General features: G+C 42.7%; 2 protein-coding genes across 2 annotated transcripts; one reads left to right on the top strand and one right to left on the bottom strand.

Moving 5' to 3' along the window:
* Window positions 1-1851: 1851 nt before the first annotated feature.
* Window positions 1852-6194, bottom strand: LOC115386452 (aspartate beta-hydroxylase domain-containing protein 2-like). The gene is made up of 6 exons (XM_030088722.1): window positions 5936-6194; window positions 3638-4117; window positions 3267-3473; window positions 2683-2890; window positions 2452-2565; window positions 1852-2354 (listed from the first exon to the last, which is right to left on the bottom strand). Exons 2-6 carry the CDS (start codon window positions 4088-4090, stop codon window positions 2245-2247), a joined length of 1092 nt encoding a protein of 363 aa, XP_029944582.1. The 5' UTR covers window positions 4091-4117; window positions 5936-6194; the 3' UTR covers window positions 1852-2244.
* On the top strand, window positions 6071-17403 carry LOC115386450 (seizure protein 6 homolog). The gene is given in 22 exon segments (XM_030088718.1): window positions 6071-6189; window positions 6924-7004; window positions 7197-7325; window positions 7426-7638; window positions 10178-10311; window positions 10646-10838; window positions 11334-11519; window positions 11602-11709; window positions 11712-11784; window positions 12354-12517; window positions 12766-12960; window positions 14200-14338; window positions 14771-14879; window positions 14881-14968; window positions 15095-15166; window positions 15169-15288; window positions 15464-15658; window positions 15759-15950; window positions 16165-16203; window positions 16537-16654; window positions 16826-16937; window positions 17067-17403. Coding segments are annotated over 21 exon segments (2667 nt in total). The 5' UTR covers window positions 6071-6189; window positions 6924-6946; the 3' UTR covers window positions 17097-17403.
* Window positions 17404-17491: the final 88 nt, after the last annotated feature.

The raw sequence follows: 17491 nt of genomic DNA, 5'->3' as shown, positions 1-17491 counted from the left end.
AAATACTGTGGTTGTGCTGCGCTGCAGGTTGGCCCAAAAACACTAAAAGCTAAAGCAAAACTTAAAAGAATGTAGTCCTACGTAGTTTTTGTCATTTGTGTGTGACACGAGAAAATTGAATCATGACTTGTTTTCTGAAATGATTGAAAAACGAGGCACTACCATCGGGGACTAATGTCTTCTTTGTCTGAATCTCTTAATGTACTTGTGGATACTTTTGACTCTTAAAAGACAGTTATAAAGCGACACACGGTGGCTCACTTCTGTGCTGCGTTCAAGGACCTGGTTGCCAGGTCGTGCAAATGCGCTAATGCATCTTTATTTTGGGGTTTTTTTGCACTAAGGTCTGGAAAACTTATGAATAAAAACTCACTGTTAACACCGAATGTGAGTGGTACTTGAGTACATGTGATTGCCGAGCATCCGTCCACCATTTTTGTTCGAAAAATGTTCAAAATAGACAGCAATGGTAATCAACCACTTTGCTCACTTGATGCTCTCACTGTAGTTACTAATGCTGTTGCATAAAAAAGTGCAACTTGTTGAGAGTGAGTACAGCTATAAATATCCTGGTTATCTTTTAAAGGTTTATCCTTAAACCAACCCTTTAATCTGTAGCTTATAAACACTGGGGTCAGGTGGAAAATAATTGCGAAGCAAAACCACTGCTTGATAAAACTGGAAGGCATAAAAAAGAATCCCACAGATGCTGCGGCTGCCATGTAAACCAGGCTGCATCACAGGGTTCACTTGTGATTATGTGTTAGCCAGCAAGTTATATTAGGAGATGCTGCCCTCCTCGTCTCTTAAAGTTGACCGAGTGACTTCAGTTTGAGTCATTATACCGCTTATAAGTGTCACAAATGCGTGTTTTGCGCCGATATCTGGCAGAGTGAATGTCGAGTGCCAGCTGATTCATACATCATAAGACAGCGGACATGTAAACAATCTCAGGAGTAATCTGTCTCTCTGGCGTGGATTAGTGCAGTCTATTTAATCCTCATCATGGGAACCTCAGAGGAACAGATGGCAGATAAGACAAAAAAAAAAAATCACCACTCTAATTCTCATCTGCGGAGTGAAAAAAGTCACCTAACGAGACCCACAGATTCCTAATGACTTTTAAATCTAAAAAAAATTAGAACAGCTTTTTTTTTTTGTTTGTAATCAACATATTAGGAGAGATTTTTTTAAGGAAACAAAGTAGGAAAAACATTTTCTCGACATACTTGATTGATTGACGGCCAGGTTTGGTTTGGGGCCCTATCTGGAATTGCATGTTCTCCCTGTGTATGTGCGGATTTCCACTTTCCTCTGGTTTCCTCCCACTGTCCAATAACATGTATTTCGGTCTTATGATTTTAAATTGTATCTCTGTGTTTTCCCAGTCATGGAAGTGACATAAAATGATGAATGTTATTCATTTAGACTAAAATAAGGATGTATTCAGCTATTGATCAATGCTGCTTTTTTTGTTTGATTGTTTGTTTTGTAATGGTTTTGAGCCTTGCTCAGTCTCCTACTTAAAACAAAGACATAAACACAAAATTAACTCTGAATTAAATATTTATTTTGTATTTGGATCAAAAAGAAATCATCAAAACCCTGATACATGAGTACATAATTGGTAAAACGCTGCTGATTCACTAACTGTAAACAAAATATAATTAAGGAATAAAGAAAAATATATCAGTTGTATTTCTGGATAAAAAAATAGACAAGCATAAACAAGAGGATGTAATGAGGTACAGAAAAACCACAGTGTGCATATGTTGGAATTTACATTCAAAAACCAAAAGATTATACTTTTTCTGAAATAATGTTTACACTTACATCATTTTTATATCACAGTTTTTTGGTTAAGCTATTTTAAACTGCCTAAAGATATAAAACTAAGTTTATCAAGCACTTTGGTAACCACATGCAGCAAGAGTGCAAAACAAAGGTCAGAGATCATACAGGCTGGTGTCACATGCATTCTCTAGCGTTGTACGTATTGTCGAGACGCAAACCAATACTTTGTCCATAATGTGCTTTCAAGCGATCACAGCTTGATGTTTGATGCTAAAGTCTGTTGTATGTAATGCTGCTTTAACATTGCAATCATGCTGGAAAACACAAGAGTATGGCTAAGACTTCTATAAAAGTAAATTCACACAGTGTTTCACTGACTGGAATGAGACGTATGACCCAGGTCAGGCATGGCTGAGGTAAGGCATCCCTGCGTGTTGAAGACGGACAGATTCAGAGGTCAGGGCTGAACATGAAGTCCAGCGCTTGTCTTTCTGCCGCAGCCACGTTGGGATGCCAGAGGTCCACACTCAAAATGACTCGCGGTCCAGAATCTGAAGGTCCTTTAATATAAACACAGAATAAAATAATAAAAAAAAAGTGATTGTGGCTACAAATTTTTCAGTCATAGATTTTCATAGTTGAATGTGATTCACTGACCTTTGTGGGAGACGGTGTGAAGGAAAGAGTCGTCAACCAGGAGGCAGTGTCCCTCTGACCAGCACTGAGGCTCCCCTCCCACCACCAGCTCACACAGGGGGGGAGTCTGCAGGCCTACGAAAAGGAAGTCTACTTCTCAGCTTGGCCCACAAAAATTTTCATAAACTTACTTTTTTTTCTGATGCCACAACAGCCAACTTGCACAAAATACATAAAAATCATTTCAGCCACCTAAATGACACCGCAGGCGTGTGTTGGTGGGTCCGTACGAGCTCCCCAGTGTAGCTCCAGGCCCCAGCAGCCAGAATCCTGCGGAGCCCAGGGAGTTGCTGCTTATGAACGTGCGCAGAGATAGAAGCGTCCGGTAGGTGCAAGGACAGGAGCGACAGTTTCCTGCCACACTCACACCTGCAGTGTACAAGGGAAACACCGCCTGGCCCTGAAAGAGACGAGAATCTCCATTTAGACTACGAGTCAGGCGAGAAGCTCGAGCTCATCACTGCTGATAAATACAAATGGAATTACTAACATGCACTTCTGCATGCTCATTTTGAGGTAATAGCAAAAAAAAAAAAAAGGAGTTGTTTTAAAGATGTAATGTTTTGCTCTTGAAGTGTTCTGATTACTCCGGCTAAGTCGGGATACATTCTGAACAGGTCTGAAACTGGAGTATGGACAGAAAGCAGAAGGGATAAACGTCAACTCCACACAGTAAAGGTCCCTAACCACACCTGATATCAGTTTATATTTCCTGAGAGATGAGCTACTGTGTGGGACATAAAAATTCCGATTTGTGCAGAGTTATTATTGTGTACCTTTGGTCCGAGACAGGTCCAGCCTAATTTTGAGTCCAAGCCTCGTTGGTAAACAGCCTGGAATTCAGCCAAGATTACAGGATAGTTCGCTTCCAAGACCTCAATGTCATGGCGGTGCGCGTCGCGGGGGAAGAACGGGACGCTTGGGACATCCGGCAGGAAGAAGAGATGAGGCTTCTGTATGGCAGAGTGATCGCTCAGTTTTACCTGGGAGGAGTAATGACATTAAAATGAAATTTCATCAAACATCACATGACTACTAGCCTGCATGTTGTGGTAACCATATTTGTACTGTTAGAGAGTTTTGAGTGACACATTGTTCAACAGCTCATAGATTTACTGTCAACATGAAGCACTTAGAATAAAGCTACCTGCTCACGGAGTCCCTTGTGAATGCGGCCCATGCCCACCCAGCTGTAACGCTTGGCGTACTCTTGCAATGCTGTGTACAACTTCTTGGCTTGAGCAGACGCCTGTGCAGGAAACAAGGCGTGACTCAGCACTGGGGTAAGGTAGCCCTGCCCCTGCTCCTCGTCCTCTTCCGTTTCCATGGAAATAAAGGGAGAGATCGGATCAGCCCTCGACAGCTTGGATCGGGCGCTACACTTTGTTCCGATGCAGATCCCACTACGGGACATCATGGACCGTCGAGAGCTTGACTTGAGCTTTCCAGCGTGCGCGTGGCCCGGGATCGGCAGGTCGGAGCCCATCCTGTAGCAGTGCCACAGAAACAAGAGCAGCAGAGTCCACAGAAGGCCACTCAGTGACTGTACGCCCAGCTCAACATATGGAGGCAAGGGCAACGTGTTCATGGACCAGTGCATCCTTTAACCTTGTGGAAACCTAAAATCCTGAAACAGAAACAGAAGTCAAATATTATATTGCACACGTAATGCAGCACAGTGTCATAAAAAAAAGTAAAATACCAGCTAAATAAGGCAGAATAAAACAAAATATGTTTTTCTAACAGTAAAACTACATGTACAGGTGAAATTTTGTACAACTTAAAGTTAAGATGAATAACTACTGGAATTCTTCTAAGGTTTTCTCTTCTGCATGGCACCAAGGATTTCGGCTTGTCAAAGTCATACACATCATGATGAAGGATGCAGTGGTTGTGTTTGCTGACACATAGTCCAAGCCAAATAGTGAAGTGTCCCAGTTTCAAACAGACGGCTTATTCACTTATTTTCTTGACTTTAATCCTCTTCAGGGTCACAGAGGACTGAGAGGCCCTGCCCCGCCTTCACTTAGAAGAAATTATTGAAACATTCCGAGCTGGTTGGCCGTCCATCCCTGAGCCCTGAGCCTTTGTTAGAGGACTCTGAGACTGGCACAATGTTATGTATAAAGTGATCCTGAAGTCATCATTCCCTGTGCTAACAAACTGCATGCATAAATATTCTGAATTCATCCCGAGGCTTCTTGTCCGCACCATTCAACCTTGGTTCATTATTCAGAGAAAATCTCATTTATTCCTCTTAAACCACTGAATCGAGACTTTTTGTTTGCTCCAATGATGCCTACAAAGCCTTTGCTTCCTCTTTTACCTCTAAGAAGCTTTACCAAAAAACCAATTTTACACCTTCTGATCTTGCATTAAAGCAAAGTCATTAAATGTAGTTTCAGATATGTCCCTGATCCCCTACATGGGCAGATGCAACATTTGCCAACAACCACATCAACAACTTAGAGAAACTAATCTCAGAAAAAAGCAACAAAATTAATAATCAGCTAAAAATTAATCTTTCAGTGTCTTTTTGAAGGAAATCAGTTGGATTTCTGTGTTCTATAAATATGAGTGGCAAAAAACCTTCCAGTGTTTGTAGTGTAACAAAAATAATGTAATGAATGCAATGCACACTCAATCACTCGTTTTATTTCATTAATGGGAAATTGTGACATTATTTTGGCTTTTTACATTCAGAACGGCCAAAATAATTCTGTTACTGGCAGTTATTGCATTGCTGCCCGTTATTCTATACTGACTTTTAAAGTGTATTAGAGAACTACAATTATTTCAAGCAATTAAAGTTCAAGGAAAGTTAAGAAAATGCTTTTTGCTTTTTTCTCTGAGAATTTCTCTCAAATGCAACTGTTACCAATTTATACTCAAATGAACTGTATTGATGTTAGAACATGCTCAACAGGAATCACACAATCAATTACTCAAGTATTAGTTACTTTAACATATTTGATTGATCACGTGGGGGTCTGTGTTGTTGCAGGCAGAAAGCACGCATGGACGTCTGGGCGTGCGTTGTCAGTGTGCGCGTGTGCGTGCGTGCTTTGCATGGGAGGACTTTCCCTAATGGGTGGTTGCTTCATCGTGGATGGCGAGTGGCGGCAGCGGGGCGCCCCTCATCATCATAACGCCGTTTGGTAAATGGCGGCTGGTTTCCCTGTGCAGTCCCCCTCGGGCAGCATGCATCCATTCGGACTCTGCAGCAGCTCCTTCGCCTCATATTCGCTGTGCGTGTTCCACGTTAGCGCAATCATCCACCCACTCCGGGAAACCGACGCACAAAGGAAGGGAAATTAAATAAATAATAAATAAATAAATAAAAATGTTCTCCGTGCAGACCGTGCGCCACATGCAGGTCTTCAAATGAGGAAAGCACACATTAGCCATCGACAGCGCGCTTTCACCTCCCGGTCAGACAGATTACCTTGCTGTGCCGTGCGGGGCCGCCTGCTCGCTGCTGGACAGCTCCTCTTGCGCGCCGCGCGTCGCTGCAGTTGCCGCGTCCCGCCGCTAGGGCGCACCTGAAGCCTCGGCGCAAATGCCCTCACATCATAGCCGAATGCGTCAACCACACGGTAACCAGCTAGGGGCATCTCACCAGCACCGCGTTCCCGGCCTAAAGCAACAGGATCCCCGCCGAGGCGACGCAGGGAAGGACGCAGCCCGCGAGACTGAAAGGTAAGCGGCGGCCACCTTTCCGTTTGTGCGCACGGTGGTGGCGACTGATGTCAAAAAGCGTCCTCCGCACAAAAGAGGGCCGGGGGAGGTGCGAGTGATGCTCTCACAGCCCCATCATTTTGTCACACATCAGGCTGGCATTTTCACCGAGGAAACGCCTCGATTAGCAGCGGGGGTGCTTTTGGAGTCATTATCATGAACAGATTGATGATAATATCAGATGCAGGCTGAACCTGAGATGAGAGGGGGGGCTGTTTTTTTTTTTTTTTTTGTGCTGGATTTTGGAATAGCGCATTTTCAGCTTGTTGTTGCAGATTTTGGGTGAGAAAATGCAGTGGAGAAGCTTGAATATTTAACCTTATACGTGCGCGATGTGCAGTCCATCGTTTTCCATTTAAAACTGTTTTATTTTCATTTCTGTTTTGTCGTTTATATATATAAAAAAAAAAAAACATTAATATCCCAGAATGTTATTTTACAGTGCTATCACATTGCAATGATCTAATCCGAGCCAGTGTGGCCTTGTGATGTAAACACATGTTAAGTGCCTGAATTGTCAGGGATTTTACACTGATTAATTTGCCATCCATCACCCATCCTGCAATCATGGGTTATTCCAGAGCTTCCTGCAGTAATTCTAAGCTATTAATAATCATTACTTTAACCCACTAGAAACAGTGATGTTGTCACCACTAATAGGTTGTTAATCGATTTACTCACTTTAACCTTCTCAGGTCATTCAGTTTCATCCAAAGCCATGGGGTTCACACGCCTTGCTGTGGTGCTGTCTGTCACCATGGTACACCTTGTTTCAGGTAAATGTTTGTGTCCTCTGATGCATGTGAGCTTGTTGTTCTACCACCATGAACAAAGTGAGTTTTCTTTAAGCGAAACTAAAAAATGTCATTTTTGAGTTTTTTTTTTACTTGCTTTGTTTATTGGACTGTTTTGTTTTTGTTTTTGTTTTTTTTTAATTTGAAAGCAGTACTTAGTCTTGGCTTTTTCAGGCATGAGCTTCATGACTCCTGAGCCCGATACGCCACCAACACCATCCCCAGACTCCTACCCGCTGGGTGGCCTGATCCATGCCGCGCTCCAGAGTAAGGAATACTTGGGACGGGCGTCTGCGGCCGCTGGTACAATAACACAGCTCCTCACGGCTCATGCATTGCGTCAGGTGATTGTTCGATTAGAATGAAACCCGACTGAGCTGAGACCCCCCCCCCATCTCCGCAGGCACGACCACCAACCCGACTCAAGCCGTGCCTGGGCTGGGGCAGACGGAGTCGACGGCGACGGCCATATCTCCGGGGCTTCTCACCACAGCTTTGAGCTCCTCTTCTGCTGCGAGCCATGCAGGATCAAGACCTCTGTCCTCACTGCCCTTAGAGGAGGAAACAACCACCACTCTGATTACCACCACCACCATCACCACCATGCACGTGCCAGGTACGTGCCGCCTGTGTCCTTCTTGTATTATGGAGTATTTCTTTGATTTGGATAAAGAATTTCTTGAGCAAAATTCAGAGTTCAACAGATGTTTAAAGAGCTGCTCAGACTCCCCTGGTGTCTGCATCCACTACGAATGAGTCAGTTCCAGTGACAACTTCACCGTCAGTTGCTTCGTCTCACTTTGAGGGAAGAACACCAAGAAGAGTTTGAGAGAAAAGGTAACACAAAGCATTCTGAGATTTTAATCAAGTAACATCAGGAGGTCACAGTATGAAGTTTTTAATGGTTTTTAAATGTTAAAAGATTGTTACACCAGTACGTTGTTTTAAGTATTTATTAAATGCTCATTAGATGCACTGATGACCAATTTACCTAAATATTTGTGAAGTTATTTCTTGTAGGATTTGCAATATATAGTACTGTATTCAGATGTGTAGCTCACAATAAACAGCCCAATTGTTTGTCTACAGTATCAGATCATTCATGTGATAAAAAAATGTGTTTTTCTATGCTTTCATTTTTGTTCTGACAAAAGTGATTTTTTTTTTCAGGATTCATGTATGAAACACAGAGGACTGAGTTGAAGATGAAGATAGCGACGTGATCTCCTGCTTTGCTGTTATACAGGGAGAAACCTCTTTAATGACCTCCAGCAACAACGCAGATTCCTGTATTAGCTTTGATTATTGAGGTGACACTGAGAACGCATCAGGAAAGACATGGCTGATGGTAGGGGGAGTGAAGCATGGATGTGTGGTGTTTTCTGAAGCTACAGCACAGCTCACTGAAGAGAATCTTCAGACTCCTGCAAAAAAGATCTGCGACATATAAGCTCTGTATGGTCTTCAGTGGTCTGAATTCACACTGCTTCATTTGAGAGGTACACCAATGATTCCATTGAAAAAACATTGATTTTTATCAATTTGTGTTATTTCTTAGTTCATTTGTATCCCATAATAGCTTTTAATCATATCAAAGTAAATCCTGTCAATGTGGCAAATTGAAACAGTAAACAAATTCTCTGTATATCTGTTACTTTGTTCTATTTTCTTTCAACAAATAAATTCCAGCCGAATGATGAACATGAAAACAGTCTAATTGAATAAAGAGCAGCCAGGTGATCTTTAAATGCTAATGCCAGAGCTATCATTGTCTGTGTGTGACAAATCAGTCAGTCAACAGTGCCTCGTGAGCAGAATACTAATAGGAAGAGGTAAAGTGCTCAGCAGCGTCCTGTATAGATGATTGCCAGAAATGCACTCAGGTGAGACCTTATCGCAGCTTTTCCGTTGGCCCAGGTGTCCGTTTAGCTCCTACTGAAGGTGAATCAGAGCTGTACAGCGAGCAGCCCGTCGGGGGTCATGGCACATGAGATGTGCAAAGCATAAGATGAATTTCACACAAGTTGAAAGATCTGTGAGGTGTTTGTCACCTGCTTCCCTTAGAAATTAATTATGTCTTAATATTTCCAACTGTCTTTAAAGGTGATTTCAGGCCAGCCGCATCCGTCACATTTAGCTTTCTGGGAGTTTGGTGGTTTGCTTTCTTTCTAAAGGTTTAGATGACTGCTGTTGCTCTTAGGATACAATAAATGTATGAAAATGGTACAGTTAACAAAACAAAACGTTGAGGAAAATAGACATCAAGAAAAGCTACTGCTGACTAAAGGTAGATAAATATACTATCGGAATATTTTAATTAAGCAATTTGTAAAAACCTGCAAATTACAATTTCACTGTGTGTTATAGTTATATAATAGACCCTCGCTCTGTCCAGTGTAACAACAGTGCTTAAGTTCAGAAAGCAAAACAAAAAAAAGATGTTATCTCCCATATCAGTTCCTTTTATTGTTGCTTCTAGCTGACAATTCCCTATATTTATGTTAACTGATAGTAAAACGCACTGTAAAGTCTTGTCCCTTACCAGATAGTGTTTGTAATATATGGAGCAGTCAGTGATTTGATTTTACTGAAGCATAGCAGCCTCTTTCAGTCATGCAGCCAATAGAATAATTTAATTCAGGGTGAACTAAGACATTGCAGCTTCACCAAAGCCAGTGTTCGCTGGCAGGAGTGTCTTTCATATTCATCACATTTAATTGATAATTGATTTACTGCTGCTAAGACCTATGGCTATGTCACGGTGATAGCTATTATGATTAATTACTGTATATGTGTTTATAGATATTTTTGAATACATAAATGTTTTTGTGACGTTTTCCCTGGCACGTGCAGGTATGTGGATATTGTTCATTAATGCACACCTCTGAAAAAATAATCACCCAACGTTCAGTTTCTAAAATAAGTACACAAATTAGGTTACTTCTGCGTATAAGCCTGTTCCGTTTTATGTTGTTTAATTTGAGTATAAAGACTTTTGGGAGCATCAGACACTAACTTCAGAGTTATGCTTAATAAATGACAAGTACAGTGACAGCTTAAAGACATTTTTTAAATTTAAAACCAAGAAAAGTCATTCTGATTGATATTAGCTCTGCTAAGACTTTACTATACCTGCCCTTTCCTTTTTCTTACAGTGCAATGCAACGCAACTTTGTCAGCGATGGAGGACGTGGTGGAGTCGCCAGATCCTGCTGCATCGTCCACCTTTTCTCCGCTGGAGTGCACCTACAGCATCACAGTGTATCCAGGCTATGGCGTTGAAATCGAGGTAAGTAATGTTAAAATGATAATAATGATAATAAGGCCACACAATTTATTGTGTTATATCTGAGCATGCTGTGAATCTGAACACCAAGAAGATTATTGACGTAACAGCAGCAGCCTTTAAAGCTCAGCGCCCTGCAACTTTATGTCACATTAGTTCATCCATCTTCTGCTCTGCTTCTATTCTCAGGGATTATTGAGCGAGAGCAGCTTCTCATGTACAACTTAAATGTGAAGTTGTTGCATTAAAAGACTGTTATGAGATATGAGGTTGCGTGAATAAGTTCTTTTCACATGCTGGTAGTTAGCTGGCTTTTGTTTGCTCTTTTCCCGTCAAGGTGAGGAAGGCAAACCTTTCGAAGGAAGAGTCTCTGTCCATCATGGGACACGGGGGTTCGGGACCTGAGCTGTTGGCCAATGAGACTCTGATGAAAGAGGGCCAAGTGATCCGCAGTACGACCAATCAGGTGTACATCCACTACCGCAGCCTCCGGCAGACCAACCATGGCATGTTCAGCCTCCACTATCAAGGTAAAGAAAAAAAAAAAAAACTTCACTGCAGGTTTTTATTTTATTACCTTCTGAATCTGTTGTATTCGATAAAAATATATATATTTGCCCTGAAACAAAACTAAATTTTGCAACCATGAATAAGTTTTCCAAGAGGTATAAAAACGTTAAGTGAAAAAATTTATTCGAAATGAAAATGATTGCAAAACAGATGACATAAGTGTGATGATAAAGCGTACTGGTGCTAGAGAGAGACAGCTGGGGAATGGCGGCTCCTGCTCAGTTGTGTCACCTGGTACAATCTGTCGACTATGGTTGGATGTCAGAGGTGAAGGGCGGACATAACTGGAGAGAAAAGAGATTGAAGGATTTCGGTAACAACACCCAGCTGATGGATTCATGTAATGTGTCGATTGGAGCCGAGCGGCTCCCCGAGTTGTCGATATCACTGAGAGAAAAGATCCTCTCCTTGTTAGCTCAGCTCAGCTGTTTTCCTTCTTGGCTTTTCATCGCCAGCCTTCCTGCTCTCCTGCCCGTTCCCTCTGTCCCCCGAGAACGGCGGCGTGACGGTGACCGACATCCATCCTGGGGGTCAAGCCCACTTCCACTGCGACCCGGGATTCCAGGTCCGCGGCCATGAGGTGGCAACCTGTCTCAACGCCACACAACCCCGCTGGAGCACTGCCGAGCCTCACTGTGTCGGTGTGGCGGGAAGCGACGAGCGGCGCGACTCTTTTGGTGGCGGATATGAGAAAGTAATGTGTGGGATCATGTTTTTCTTTAGCCGTGTCTTGTGGAGGGTGGATTCGTAATGCGACCGTGGGACGGATTCTGTCTCCGCCCCCTCCATCTGTCAGCAACCACAGTAATGGAAATAATCTGAGCTGCCACTGGTGATAGAAGCCAAAGAGGGACACAGGCTCCACCTACACTTTGAGAGGATTGCACTGGATGAAGATGACGACAAGTAAGGCGACGCTTCTATGAGTCGTATGTGATCAATTAGTCCTGATTTTTAGAGCAAATTTTCAGACAGTAAAATCCAACTTATGGGTGACAAAACAAGTTCGGAGAAAAGATTGTTTTGCACACACGGAATACAGGCAAGGGTCAAAACCAGAGCAGGACTAATACACAAACAGAGGTCACGACTTGGCAAAGCAGATGGCGGCAGAAACAAACTAAGTGGGGGCACAGAGGAGGACATGAGGGAACAGTGAGAAACATGAAGCAGTGAGTAAGTTCCTGGGCAGCAGAGCCAGGCAGAATACATCCAGCATGTAGGTGGTCTGAAGCAGGCACAGGAGACAAACCTAGAAAACACATGGAAAAACATCCCTTATAAACTTAACGTGAATATTCAGGGATGATCAATACATCGCTAAAACGCATGTATATCATAGTTGTAGGGCGATCTTTTGCTCAATATTCACAGAATTGGGTTTAACTTTCACTCACTCTTTATGCCTGATTCCATGTACAGTCTGTATTTTTCTTCTCTTTTAGTTTACCTCCTCTGATTTTCCCTCCTTATAGGATAGTTGTGCGCGGTGGGAACAACTCGCTGTCTCCACCACTGTTCGACTCGGATCTGGATGATGTCCCAGAGCGTGGGCTGCTGAGTGAGAGCTCCACGCTGTACCTGGAGCTCACAGCTGATTCCTCCTCCATCCCTCTGCTGCTGGCGCTGCGATATGAGGGTGAGCGTGAGCAAGGTCTTTTCCGCTTTCAGCAAAATCAGAATAGATAGTTTGCAGAGCTGCACATTCTTTTAATGTTGATAACGCTTGACATTTATTAGCCTGGTCATCAAACTTCAACTTCTATCTTGTTACATGTTATTTTGACATTAAGAGAGTTTGAGATTCTGGACTACGTAAATTAAAAAAAAGACATTGTTGGGTTGTGCACAGACTGCATGTGATTCCTCCTCTCGGTCGGTTTTCAGCCTTTGACGACGAGCACTGCTGGGAGCCCTACATGCCTCATGGGAACTTCAGCAGCAGCGACCTCACGTATCAGCTGGGCACCACCGTCACCTTCACCTGCTCGCCAGGCTTCGTCATGGAGCAAGGCTCAGCCACCATTGAGTGCGTCGACCCCAGCAACCCCCACTGGAATGACAGCGAACCGGTGTGCAGAGGTGAGTGTTGGCTGCACTGGTGAGCTCCTGTTGAAAAACCTCTGAGCAGTTATTTTTGCTGTAATATTAATCGATACAATAATAGGAACAAGGAAGACTTTTATATATATAAATTGCAGTTATTTAAGGAAAAACATGTCTGCTACTGACATATTTTTGCTTAATATTGTAAATAATACTTCTATTCAATATTTGCGTTTGATTTCAATTATATCCAAGCTACATTTATTAAAAATTAAAGCTCTTGCTGCACTGATAACTCAAAGAAAATAACACTAAGTTATTTACCTTTTATTGAAAATCTTATCTTTCCAAATGAAAAACTGGAGCCAGTTTAGTTGATTCAGGCATCTGATTGGATGGATTTGTATTAATCCATTGGATTAATTCAACAGATATGATATACATGTATGATATGATAACAGCGTGCTACAAAATGATCAGTCTGGGCTCTCGCCTCCTCCCAAAGCAGCGTTCACGTCTATTTCAGCTGTAAAAAGAAATCTGTTATTGAATTCATATTTACATAGCACATAAGTTTATCGCATGAGGTGCGAAAGCAATTTCATTCATTACTATTCAAAGCGAATTGTGCTAAGATGGGTGCCTGAAGCATCAAGATGTTGCAGCCACACCGTCTGTGTCATCTGCTGATCTGCTGGCATGCTGTGAAAACTGAGAGCAGCAGAGAGACGGTGATAGACTCATTAAAACGAAGAGAAAAAAAAAAAAAAAAACAAACTGGCGCAGACTTTGCACCGGGTCAGGGACTGGCTGAAAACACAGGTGCTACAGTCTCAGCCGGTCATAAAAAAAAAAAAAAAAGTGACAAATAGACGGGCACTGCATTGTGTTTGGGCTGGGAGATAAGCACAAACAGTTCCATCTGGGATGATATGAGGAGGGAAATGAAGGGATTTGATTAGACTGGGCGCTGGAGCGTCTGTGTGCAGCTCAGTGTTCTGTCATGCTGGAGGGAGCTGCAGAGCTGATGCAGCTAGTCTGATCTGCTGAGTGGCGTGGCGGCGCGGGAGTTTGCATCAAAGCAAAAGCGTTGGGGGTTCAAATCGAAGCAAAAATGCTTATAGATTATGAAGTCCAAACTGTTTATCTATTAAGATGTTAAGATGCCATTTGATTAGATATGGAGTAAGAAAACACAAGGGTTTTTTTGTTTGTTTGGTTTTTTTTTGACCTGTTTCCCAGTTTTTGACCTGAGTGTGTGCTCTGCTCTGACAGCTCTGTGTGGAGGGGAGCTGACCGAGCCCTCGGGCACCATCCTGTCTCCTGACTGGCCCCAGAGCTACTCCAAGGGGCAGGACTGCGTCTGGCAGATCCACGGCAACGAGGAGAAACGCATCGAACTGTACATCCAAATGTGAGTCTCACTCTCAAGTTGTGTCTGATGAATCCGACGGATTCCTCCTTGAGCAGATGTGATGTAAGTTTCCCATCCAATAAAGACAATGAAATTCATGGAATTCACAAGACATCTTGAAATGGAACTGAGGTTATGACAGCAGTGCATTTCCAGATCAATTCTAGCAATGGTGTTCTTGTAATTTATCGAGCTGAATTTTTTGGTAGATTCCTGAGCTATTTTACTGCAACGTGGGAGAAGTCAACTATCAAATTTACAATCTTAAAATAATCTGCTGCCTCTCCTGCCTTTCGCTGGCGTCTCTCCGCGGTGCACTGACTAATTTAAAGCATGTGGTGGGTGGACGGGTCGTCTTGAAATACGCAATCTCTCCAAAAGGCGAAGCATTCCTTTTTTTTTCTTCTTCTTCTTCTTCTCCATTTTTAACAGCTTGAATATTCGCCAAACGGATGTGCTGACCATTTTCGATGGCCGCGATCTCACGTCTCATGTGATTGGCCAGTACCTGGGTTCCAGGGAGCGCTTCTACGTGGTTTCGGGGGGGGTCGGATGTCACCATTCAGTTTCAGAGCGACGCAGATGATTCCAGTTTCATCTTGAGCCGAGGATTCCTCATTCATTACCACGGTAATAACTCAGTGTGTGGCTCGGGATTTAAATGCCTCCATTTTGATATCGTCCGACAGTAAATACTATTTTTGAACTAATAAAGGCAGAAGACAACTTATTTTGCTGGATTTCTCTCCTCGGCAGAGGTGGAGCCGAATGAAACCTGCCCGGCGCTCCCCCAGATTGAGTTCGGCTGGATCAGCTCTTCACACGCGTCCCCGTGCGAGGCAGCGTCCTGACCTATCAGTGCCAGCCAGGATATGACATCAGCGGCTCTGACATCATCACCTGCCAGTGGGACATGTCCTGGAGCAGCAGCCCGCCCACCTGTGTCAAAGGTCAGACGCAGTGCCGTGACTGTTATATTTTCACATAAAGCATTAAGTCAGACAGATAAACGTTTTTTTTTTTTTTTTGTCATTTTTTTCATCTGTTAAAATTAATAACACAAGTATTGTTATTGGATTGTGTTCACATTTGTCATGCATTACGCACTGATCTGACCGCCCACAGTTCAGCAGTGTCCTGATCCGGGCGAGGTGGTGAACGGAGCGCGCTCGGTGCGCCCCGAAGCGGGTTTTGCCGTCGGGACGGTCGTCCGCTTCTCTTGTAACCAGGGTTACCAGCTGGAGGGTCCCAGCCAGATCTCCTGCCACGGGCGAGACACCGGCACCCCCAAATGGAGCGACCGCAGCCCCAAGTGTGTCCGTAAGTCCCGTCCCTGCGCCGTCAGGCGTTTCCTTTCCTGGATATGAAGAGTGTCTCTGAACGACATGTTCGTGTTTGATACCCTCGTGTTTCCGTGCAGTGAAATATGACCCGTGCTCGAACCCCGGCGTCCCCGACAACGGTTATCAAACCCTGTACAAGCACAGCTACCAAGCCGGAGAAACTCTGCGCTTCTTCTGCTACGAGGGCTACGAGCTGATCGGCGAGGTCATCATCAGCTGTGTTCCTGGACATCCGTCCCAGTGGAACAGCCCGCCGCCGTTCTGCAAAGGTAAAAGGTCGCCTCTGCTGCCGTGATGTTTTCGTCTCTGGAACGTCTTTTCAAACTGCTTTGACGCGTCTTATTTGTGATGTCCAGGTTAAGGGTTACACAAAATTTGCTTTAATAATTTGATTATACCTGAACTCACACATATCTTATTTAATAGTACCGTAATTCTTGGTTGTATAAAACATTTTTTAATGTTAATCTTCTTTTCTTTCAGTGGCGTATGAAGAACTTTTGGATGATCACAAATTAGAAGGTAATAGTTATACTTTCCATCATGTTTATGTGTGACAAGTGACATGCCCCGTTTTGTGTTTTTTTAAATGACTTTTACATAAATCTAAACGGGATTTCCATTTCTGTATTTTGAGACTTGTTAACTTACTTTGTCATTTTGTCGAGTGAAGTTTTTAAAATTAAACTAGAAGAAAAAAAGCTTGATCTTTCTAGATAATATATTTTTGAGATGTAACGCTCATGATAAATATTCTGATTGATCTCTTACAACACATGTTCACCGCATTATAACGTGAATTACTCTTTATGTGGAAAAAAATAAAAAGAGAGCTGATGACTGGTTATTTTACAGCGGCGCAGTCCGTCCCGCGGCCCCATGAGATCCTGAGTGAGAACATTGTTTTAGCAATAATTGTCCCAATCATCCTCGTCATCCTTCTGATTGGAGGAATTTACATGTACTACACAAAGTAAGTTTTTTTTTTTTTTGTTAAGCCAAAGTAACAATTTCTCAAAATATGTTTAAACTGCATGATTTATTCTAAATTCATTGACTGACTCAGTTTTTAGTTGTGCGTTTGCTGCAGAATTTATTGACGTGTTTATTGTTTTGTTCTTTTTTTTTTTTTTTTCACTCCCAGCATATGCAGACTAGAATGGAAGCCACTCTTCTGGAAGTCTCTCTCTCACACACACTCCTACAGCCCCATCACAGTCGAGTCTGACTTCAACAACCCTCTTTATGAAGCAGGGGTATGTTCAATTTAACAGTTTTTTTTTTTTTTTTAACCTTCTCTTTAATAACTTAGAGGAGATTGTACAGATTTGTTTATCGTATGCAGTTGTTAACTGTTCGGATTTGTCGTCTGTGTCCCACCACAGGATACACGGGAGTATGAAGTCTCCATTTAAAGCAGAAAACATCTTGGTGAGAAAGGAAACGCAGAAAACAACTCTTTGGGGAGACAGATCTCTTCTCATTATAAGGCCTCACGCCACCTTCTTTCATGATTTATGTTTTTTTGTTTTTTTGTTTGTTTGTTTGTTTGTTTGTTTGTTTGTTTTACTTCATGGCATATCTGGTTCTTTGATTGAGGAAGTGCTTTATTTAAACGAGTTGCACTGATACGGTGGTCCGAAAAATGTGAGTCCGACTTCACAGTCCAACTTTCTGTATCTTTTGGGACTGGTGCCTTATAAAGGGTAAAAATTGACAACCGAGAAAACACAGAGGAAGAAGAGTAGTAGAGAAAGAACATGCTGAAAGGGATTAAAGGGACAGATTTATTCATTTGAATCATTTTGAG

This window comes from Salarias fasciatus, chromosome 4 (assembly GCF_902148845.1).
Source record: "Salarias fasciatus chromosome 4, fSalaFa1.1, whole genome shotgun sequence".
In the NCBI taxonomy this organism is placed as follows: Eukaryota; Metazoa; Chordata; class Actinopteri; order Blenniiformes; family Blenniidae; genus Salarias; species Salarias fasciatus.
The sequence above is the reverse complement of the archived record's forward strand: the minus strand, read 5'-3'. Positions and strand labels throughout refer to the sequence as shown.